The sequence below is a fragment of the Branchiostoma floridae genome, chromosome 1 (assembly GCF_000003815.2).
Source record: "Branchiostoma floridae strain S238N-H82 chromosome 1, Bfl_VNyyK, whole genome shotgun sequence".
NCBI classification, from domain to species: domain Eukaryota; kingdom Metazoa; phylum Chordata; class Leptocardii; order Amphioxiformes; family Branchiostomatidae; genus Branchiostoma; species Branchiostoma floridae.
Genome location: NC_049979.1, coordinates 20,559,566 through 20,569,911, shown reverse-complemented (window position 1 = coordinate 20,569,911; position 10,346 = coordinate 20,559,566). Strand labels below are relative to the sequence as shown.

Sequence of the window (10,346 nt, the reverse complement as noted above, 5' to 3'; positions counted from 1 at the left end):
AAATAAGGTACAATCGCGCCGTGCAACCTGAGTTCAAACCCTGGATAGTGTCCTGTACAGACCTTCTGGGTGGCGTTTTTTTTTACTGATTTCTACCGTTTTCTGATTGCTTGTTTGTTTTCGTTGGCCAGTCCACAAAACATGTTATTTTACACAAATAAGCAAGCACGAAGAGGGCATTAGGTCACCGTAGCCAGCCGATTATAGGATCTACATTCATGTTATGAGAATAATCATTATTTTATAACAAGTGTCTGTCACTGAGGGTAATCTTGCATGTGTATGGGATTCGTGCAGTCTTCTGCTCGTTACCAATTTCAATCATGAAATGTTATATGAAACGGTATACTGTATTTGTTTTCAGATAATGATCTTAACTTCACTTACATTAACATTGGGTAGGTTATTGATTATAATTAGGTTTAGTTCTATTTTCCAGTAAAGTTCAATGTCTCCAACAATGTTCTCATTGTTAGCACTGGAACTGAGGAAGTTATCCATAGGTGTTTCTTACAAAAGTACAATGTTGATGGTGACCACGGGTGACGACATGATCTTTTGATCTGATTGAAATTATCATATTTGAGAATATATCAGCGACTCTTGTATACATGTAAGTATACAAGAATACATCGGTGTGTTCATCTCTTTATCTTTCTGACAACATCCAGCTTATAGATCTCGAATAAATGGTATGACATCAAACCAAATTGCATTGTTTTCTAATAACTTTTGAAGTTGTCTTATCTACATACATGTATTTATTTTTTTTCAAATACTTCGTAATTCTTCCGTAAAGCAGTACATGTATAATGTAACTTACTCCAGGTCAAACAATTACGACAGCAACGAGTTTTTTTAAACATGCATATGGTACGATATCAAAATATATACATCCCCTTCACCAAAGAGCCTCATACCTCTTTTGATTACTTAGTATTTGTGCAAAGTTTATGCAAATGACTTCGACATTTACATGATTCATAACGTCATATGTTGACGTCCACCTTTACTAACGTACGCATGTCAGAAGTGTGAAACACTCATCGTTTACCGCCAAGAAATTTTGGAAACGTTAATTGACGCCCTTATTTGGGGACTTGTTGCCATTTTCATAACATCAAAAGCTATCATAAGGTGGTTAAGAATGAAGACCATAGCATGTCCAGCACAATAGATACAAAAACTGAAGTTCTGCTGTAGTTCCAAGGAAGCCGCCGGGAGGTCGAAATCTGCCTTTGTCCTCCAAGACGTATCCACCGAAATATCATCGCAATACATCCAGACCCTCTGAAGTTAAGGTGGGGTCACACCTGCGTTTATGTTCAAGCCACATGAGTTCCGTTTTGACATTTTTTTACATTTTGACTAATTTCTTCCATACGCGGCCGCACGCACAAGACGCACCTCAAACGCATCTGAATCGTTTTTAGAAAGTTTCAAGTACGCAGACAAACAAAAATATACGCCCAGTACGCCCGATAGTTTTGGGCATGCACAAAACTATCGTTCGAACGCAGTTTGGTGGCCAAAACGCTATGAATATGCAATACAGTGGTCCCACGCTAATCGAGTGCGGTATGAAGACGCTATATGTTTGCGCTTTATACGCAGTTGATACGCGGATATCGCGGTATTGCGAGTACATAGCGTACTTACAGCGCAGACCCAACGCACCATGAACGACCGTATAACGAATGCCCACATGGATAGCGCGATCGACGCACGCTCCAGATTTGGAATGAATACAAAGGTGCATCTGAGTCCAGACAAAACAGATCATCTAAAGATGGCAGATCCAGGCCAGGACCGACGAATTTGTACCGGGGGCATGGACAGACGGTCACAACTTGCAGGACACCATCAACATGACTGGTCCCAACAGAGCCTCCAGGGAAGGGAAGATGCAGAGGAACCTGCTGAAGTACTGGGTCAATTTGTGTAACACACGTGTCATTTTGTGTAACAGATATTTGACTTTATTTTCTGATAATTCCACTTTTTTGTGTAGAACCACGTGATCTAAAGGTGCAAAATAGAGACTTGTTACAACTTTGAAAGAGGGCGTTAGGTTTCATAATTGTTTAATTTACGTGTTTGATAAACATATTGAATACGTTTTGTGGTGTATATGAGTGTGATTTTTACAGTAGTTGAAATACTACGATGATATAGGGAATAACTAGAAAGGCCGACATTTGCTTAAGAGCAAATACAGCATATTTCAGCCATACCCCTTCCCACGCAACATTGGACTGTTCCAAATCACCCCTGCGCAAAAATGGAACATCCTCTTAACAGTACATTATCCCCCAAAGTGGACTGGTATTGTGAATTGACTCCAGGTAAAAACAGAGCTTGCTTCTATTTTTCAGAAAATGACAATAATCACACCTTCCATTCAGAAAATTTTCATCATGACTGAAAATTGTTGAATGACTTCATGTAATGTCATTAACAATTTTCAGTACGATAACTAGGTGTAAGTTTAAAAAAGTATAAGCTCCTTGTGATGTGGGTACATTTATTATTGCAATGAACTTTTTTTTATTCAAGTAGGGCATACGATTTAATAATTATCAAGCAGGTGCAGGTACTGTAGGAGCGTTTGTTTTCTTCAAGCTGTAAAACTGTTAAACTGTTTTACTTTGTATGCAATCAACCATCGAGCCTATTCTTATTTTAGTTTAACAACTTCCTGCCAGACCCGGAAGATACGATTGAACCTTGTTCGAGGATTTATTTTCGTCTGTCTGGTCAGTCTGTTCATACCCTGGCGCTGAGAGTGTTTTATTGGGCTGAAACTCTGGCAGTTTAAAGTTACTTACAATTTAAATGTTCAAAGTTTATGCCAAACAACAACAGCACTAGGAAATGTGGCCACTATAGACAGGTGGTCACTATAGAGAAAATGCTGATCTATTGACTAGGAGCCATACGTTACACATGATTTCAGTACACTGATCATTAATCATATAAACATTGCACAGGTAAGCCAATTGTTTAGATGTACAATTAAGTTCAAATAATTCTGAAGAGAAACATTGATGAGAAAATAATCATTCTCGCCACTGTCTAACTTATAATTACGTTTCAAAACTAAACGCAGATTTTCTAACTAACGCACCTTTCGCCGACTTCATCATAGGACCGCCGGCTATCAATCAAACACGGCTGTTGATTAGACTTAGAGTTTCAAACAGTCATGTGCTGTGTGCCAGTTGACAGCGAACTTCATGCTACGTGATGTTTTACATTGCTTGGACCTTCTTTCCTACAGCGGTGCTTCTACAAAATATTTAGACTGTAACACTGAGTTTTATAGAATAGAATTTGACGCAGAACAGCGTTTTTTGCTGGGTATTTTTTTTAAAACATGTCCGTGGGAATATCAGCGAGGCGGCGACGTAGGGATATCAGACCGTCAACAAAAGTCGCACGGCGGCTAACGGCGCAGCGAAGATACTAGCGCTATAAATAAGCGCTTCAACTAAGGATGGCAACCCGTACAATATTTTTGTATACTGTTGAGCTAACTAAAGTTTGTTGTTTATGAGGTTTTAGTTGTCTTTGAAGCTTTGACCCGAAATATTTTAAAGTCAAACTGCTGAAGAGAAGTAAGTGACTGCTACGATTATCGTAGATATGGCCCTAAAAAAACTGATAAAAGAAGCCTTCTCAATAGCCTAAAATGCAAGAGCTTCCGGGGGGGCTTCGCCCACCTGGGTCCCCCCCACAGTGGCCCTGCCCCTGGACCCCGCCAGGGACATTCGGCGGCCCCCGGACCCCTGTCCGACACTTTGAAAAAATCCTGGCGAGAAGTCTGTACGGCCTGAGTCTTCAAGTTAACGTATTGTGTGGTCCCGCTTATGAATCTTAATTAGCCTTCGCTTTCCTCTTCGCTGATTGGCTGAACCATTAATTGAATTAACTCTTCCTGCCGGCTAGACGCAGGTGCAGATGTCGGCTCTGTGGGGTGAACGTCCGAAAGGTCACGGCATGGAGAACGAAAGAAAACCAATTTCCCCTAAAAAAAGTGCTGTAATTAAGCCCTTTACAGTACTTTATGCCAAAAATTTTACTTGGATCATTTTACCAACTATATTATGCCTATCTATACCAAATGTTACTCATACCAGGGTACAGGGGTGCAAAATATACCGTTATAAGACCGTCAACAACAGTCGCACGGAGCTAACAGCGCAGCGAAAATACCATCGCTAGCGTTTCAACTTCGGATAACAAGTTATAAGTACTGTTGAACTCAGTAACGTTAAAGTTTGTTTTTAGTTGCCTTTGACGGTTTGACCTGAAACAGTGTTACGCTAAACTCCTGAAGAGAAGTTAAGTGACTGCTGCGATTATCATAGATATGCCCCTAAGAACTGATACAATATAAAGCCTTCTGAATAGTCTAAAATGCGAGAGCCTTAGGCGGGCTTTGCTCCCCCTGGCGGGAACACTGCTATATACGGGATCATGAGGCCCCGCTTATGAATATTAATTAGCCTTTGGCCTCCTCTTCGCTGATTGGCTAGGTCTTTGATTCAATTAACTCTCCGGCTGACGCGCACAGGTGTGGCTCTGTGCGGGGTCACGGAAGGTCACGTCAGGAGGCCAAAAGAAAACAAATTTCCCCTCAGAAAAGTGCCAAAATTAATCATTTTAAAGTTGTTTATGTCAAAAATTTTACTTGAATCTTGTTACCAAGTATCTAATGCCTATCTATACCAAATTTCAGGTCATTTAATTGTAATACCAGGGTACAGGAGCCAAAAGTGTCCTTTTTTTGGTCAAAAATTGGCCAAAAATCGCAAAAATAAGCATTTTGTTGCACTGTACACCAAAAGTGTTATTGAATTTATATGAAGGGATTATCAAGGCACATCTGTGTCAAATTTCAGCTCATTCGGTTGCAATACCAAGGTACAGGAGCCAAAAGTGTCCTTTTTTGGTCAAAAATTGGTCAAAAAATCGCAAAAATAAGCATTTTGTTGTACTGTACACCAAAAGTGTTCTTAAATTTATATGGGGGCATTATCAAGGCACATCTCTGTCAAATTTCAGCTCATTTGGTTGTAATACCAGGGTACAGGGGCCAAAAGTGTCCTTTTTTGGTCAAAAATTGGTCAAAAAATCGCAAAAATAAGCATTTTGTTGTACTGTACACCAAAACTGATATTGAATCTATATGGGGGACTTATCAAGGCACATCTGTGCCAAATTTCAGCTCATTCGGTTATAATACCAGGGTACAGGGGGCCCAAATATACAGTTTTGGTCTTAAGATGACCAAAAAACCTTAATAAAATCATTTAAGAGACAGATATGGAAAAAATGAAAAAAACGCCCGAGGGTATTGGCCCACTCTACCCTTGTGCCAAATTTCAAGTCATTCGGTTGAGGAACAACGGAGATACCGTGTTCTGAAGATTTGACAGGAGAAAGAAAGAAAGAAAGAAAGAAACATTACGAATACAATATATTTCACCATACCTATGGTATGGCTGAAATATAATTAAGGACAAAGTGAAAGCAAACACAATCTTTACAGTGCATATAATCTTTAAGGTAAATGATGGTCCACATTACTGTAAATGTACAGTGTCACTGCTTCACTGCTTCACAAATAAATACAAAAAAACCAACCTCTTCACTGTTTACTTGTCAATGTTCTACTTACACTGCCTGTAAACAAAAGTATACGTAGTACAAAGTGTTCCTCTAACAAAAATGCTCTATTGGCAATGCTCGCAAACAAAAGTATATGAAACAGAAACTGTAACAGTTCCTCTGACACACCTGAAATGCGTTTGGACTGCAATTAGCGCCAGGTGCGCCATGCATGCGGTCGGTAGACGTTGTGTGCGTCCGGAATACGCCCAACATACGTACCTCCGCAGCTATTCGCATCACGGAAAATTCTGTTGCGCATTACATATGCAATCATACGCACCTCATGCGAAATGGATACGCTGAAGTCGTAATTCAAACGCCAAATGGGCTCCTCGACGTACAATTTGATTTATTCCAAAAAAAATCCAAATGTTGGGCGTACGGCCGCGTATTGACAAAATTTCATGCGGAAATCATGCGAACTTGAAAATATACGCAGGTGTCACACCTACGTATATATCTAAGTCCGTATGTGGCGCGCATGGGAGTATTTACCTCCACCAGGCCCTACAGGTCGTTGAAAAAATAATAGAAATTGGACAAACGTAAACAGGTAACATGTCAGACGAGTTAGCTGGGTCGCTAACCATACTTCTCGGTCAGCTAACTCATCTGGCATGTTATGTATCTATATTTGTCCAATTTGTACTATTTTCCCCGCGACCTGTGGAGCCTGGTAGAAACTAAGAGCTTCATAAGCACCTCAAACGGACTTGAATATACACGCATGTGTGACCCCACCTTTACACTGACCACATACATGCGGAAACGCAGACACACAGACGCACCCACCGTTCGACTTTAAAAACTTCCCCGTGTCATAATAGACTTGTCCGGTATTTCTCATATGCCTCTGCGGCAGGTTGAAGAGTTGACAAAGTTGAGGGCCCGACAAAAATGCCTACAGATGTCAAATCAAACTGGAGCTCAACCTTTGCTTGGATGGCAGAAGTTTTTTTTCTTCGTTTGGGCTAGCGAACAAAAAGAAAGCCCGACAAACATGCCTTAAAAATGTCAAAACAAAGTGGATCCCAACCTCTGCTTGGAAGGTAGCAGTTTTGATGATTCCCGTTAAAAGGTCAGTTTAGCAGTCCTTGAACCCCACTGTTACAATACGGACTTTGCCCACTACCCGCTTCCCCCGCTGTGACCTCTGAAGTATTATATGAATTTCGTCCTAATTATAATAAAAAGTCTGCGTGTCCTTAATCTGTAATATTAGAACAATGCTGAAAGTCGGAAGGCTGATCAAGGACTCCCCAGTGCGATGGGATGCCGCTTACAAGGTGTTCATGGGTGCGTGTGAGACGGCACGGCCCCGTTACTACGAAGAGTTTTTGGAGAACAACATCCCAGTACCGACTCCGCAACAAGAGGGGGGCGACGTCCGTGTACTCAGTATTGCGAGTGGATCAGGTGACTGATGAATGTTGTATTGATTATTGTATGTACAAATGCATTGCCAGACATTTGCAACGATTTGACACCGTTATCACAGCTACCGTGAAACATATTGTTGGTTTTACCTTTTGAAGGAGAAGCGGACAGCGTTATCCTGAAGAAGATCATGCAAAGCCGCAGCAGTGTGTACAACAGAGTCGTGGAACCGTCGAGAGAAATGCTGCGAGACTTCAAGGTATTGTCGCAAAAGAATTTGTAAGTGGCGTCTCGGTTGCGACATTAGTTTTGGAAATATTGTTGAAAACTATTGTAACTCACTAATTACGCACCCTTCAGTAGTGTCACCAAAATATTTTCTGTTTTGATTTTTGACTATATTTTTGTCCTAAATACATTGCAGTACCACACAACCGGGCATAGGTATCTTTCCTACCTAAAATATCAAATATAATTCTCCAGGCTATGGTGCAACAAGACACGAGCCTCAGCGCCGTGAAGTTTGACTGGCGCCAACAGTCAGCGGAAGAGTACTTCTCTGACTCCGATGGTACGAAGTTCGACCTTGCCCATGCTGTACAAGCTCTGTATTTTATGGACGACCACCACGCCACCTTGCAGAACATGTGGGAACAACTGGCTGATGGTGGCCACCTGTTTGCATTACTTGTGTCGGGTATGCTGAGAAATCATTACGCTATATCAAAATTTGAAGAACAAAGTAGCCTTTTTTAATTTCGTTGTTTAGATATTATAAATTCCCAGTTCTAAGCTTAAGCAATAACCATACTAGCATACGTGCCTTTACAGACGAAAGAGGCATGGGGAAACTGTACCGTGAAGTATGGAAGTGGTTTCCACATGGAAACGATCGTCTGACAACGTGTCTTCGCACTTCTAGTGACGTCACGCGGTCTCTCGAATCCAGCGGCATCAGTTACGTCATCGCTGAGGACGAGCATGACATCAACCTTGCTGAGTGTTACAAGGAGGATTCGGAGGCGGGAAGACTGCTTCTCGACTTCATGACGCAAACGTCGAACGTCTATGCTCACCCCAAGATGAGGTCGGCAGTCTTGGAGTATTTTCTGCGCCATTCGTCATCGGTGGATGGTAAAATTCTTTTCAAAGTAGGCAGTGCGGCCATCATGGCTCGTAAAAGTGCACAGAATTGAAAAAGAATACTTTCCTCGTGTTAAAAGGTCTATCTTTTGGGGCATTTTTCATACATCGCAGTCTATCATGATTAACGTACGACATAAATTGAAACAAGATGTTTATGCAAGGGTGATGTTTTTAAACAGATGTTGAAGTATTCCACTTAGCGTAAGCTAAATCGATCCAAAGACGACACTCGCAGTGCAGTCTCCTGAAAGCAATGTCCAATTGCGCTGTGCAACCTGAGTTTAAAATTGCTTAAATTGCGCCAGTGTTATAGTTGAGCGGCGCCTGTACCCAACTACGGGAATTTCAAACTGTGCGTACTGTCCTGAGCAGATCTTCTGGGTAGACTTTTTTTGCCTTTCGGCTGATTTGTACCGTTCTCTGATTGCTTGTTTGTCCTTGTAGGCTAACCCAGTCCACATAACATTATATTGTACACAAATAAGCAAGCTAGCAATAAAAATTCTTAAGGTCACCATATGCGACCGATTTTAGGATCTGCATTCATGTTATATGATGATAATCATTGTTTTATGGTAAGTGTCTGTCACTGAGGCCAATCTAATATAGGATCGCAGTCATTCCACTTTCATTATCATCATATGCCATGTGTATGATATTCGTGCAGTCTTCTGTTAGTTACCAATTTCAATCATGAAATGTAATATGTAACGGTATATTTGTTTTCAGAAAATCATATTTACTTCACTTACATTTATTGGGTACTTTATTGATTATCATTAGGTTTTTTTCAGTAAAGTTCAATGTATCCAACGATGTTCTCATTGTTAGCACTGGAAGGGGAAGATATCCATGGGTGTTTCTTACAAAAGTACAATGTTGGTGGTGGCCACGGGTGACGACATGATCTTTTAAACTGATCAAAATTAACATTTTAGAATATATCAGAGACTGATTTAGTTAATTCATATAAGAACACATGGTAATCAAGTGGTGAAAAAGCAAGAATACAACGGTGTGTGCATCTCTTTATCTTTCTGACAACATCCAGCTTATAGATCTCGAATAAATGGTATGATAGCAAACCAAGAATTGCATTGTTTTCTAATAACTTTTGAACCCATCTTATTTAAATTGATGTTTTCAAATACTGCAATATTCTTTTCGTAAAGTAGTATAATGTAATTTACTTTCGGTCAAACAACTACGACAGCAATGAGTTTTGTAATACATGATATGATATTAAAATATTACATCCCATACACAGAAGGGCCTCATACCTCTTTGGAATATTTAGAATTTGTGTAAAATGATTTCGACATTTACATGATTCATCATAACGTGATATGTTGACGTCTCCCTTTACTACCGTACGCACTCACAAGTGTGAAATACTCATCGTTTACCACCAAGTAATTATGGCAACGTTGAATGACGGCCTTATTTGGGGACTTGTTTGGGGTTTTGTTGCAACATCAAAAGCTATCATAAGGTGCTAAAGAATGGAGACAATAGCATGTCCAGGACAAAAGGTACAAAAACTGAAGTTCTGCTGTAGTTCCAAGGAAGCCGCCGGGAGGCCGAAATCTACCTTCGTCCTCCAAGACGTATCCACCGAAATATCATCGCAATCTGCCACTATGTACCCTCTGAAGTTACGCTGACCATATATACATGCGGAAACGCAGACCCACAGACTCACCCACAGACATTTCCCATAAGCCTCTGTGGTAGGTGGAAGAGTTGACAAAGTTGAGGGCCCGACAAAAATGCGTAGAAATGTCTAACCAAACTGGAACTCAACCTTTGTTTGGTTGGTAGATGTTTGTTTGTGTTGTGTGTGTGTGTGTGTGTGGGGGGGGGGGGGTATGAGGGCTAGCGGACAAAAGAAACCTGACAAAGTAGAAAGCCCGACAAAAAACAAAGTGGATCCCAACCTCTGCTTGGAAGATAGATGTTTTTTGATGGTTCCCGTGGAACGATTCCGTAACTTTCCCGAATAGGTTTTCCCCACCAGCAAGGCTAATATTTGACGGTCAAACATCTGTAACACGCGTCTGGGGGGACTCAAGGTTAAGTATACATAAACTTGAGCCCCACTGTTACAACATGGACTTTGAGCACTGCGCCTGGTGTGACCTCTGACT

At 40.9% G+C, this 10,346-nt stretch overlaps 1 protein-coding gene across 1 annotated transcript; it reads left to right on the top strand.

The window, feature by feature from the left end:
* The first annotated feature begins 6,897 nt into the window (after positions 1 to 6,897).
* Positions 6,898 to 8,648, top strand: LOC118414123 (histamine N-methyltransferase-like). The gene is made up of 5 exons (XM_035817968.1): positions 6,898 to 7,092; positions 7,212 to 7,312; positions 7,537 to 7,750; positions 7,885 to 8,187; positions 8,644 to 8,648. Exons 1-5 carry the CDS (start codon positions 6,903 to 6,905, stop codon positions 8,646 to 8,648), a joined length of 813 nt encoding a protein of 270 aa, XP_035673861.1. The 5' UTR covers positions 6,898 to 6,902.
* The last annotated feature ends 1,698 nt before the right edge of the window (positions 8,649 to 10,346 follow it).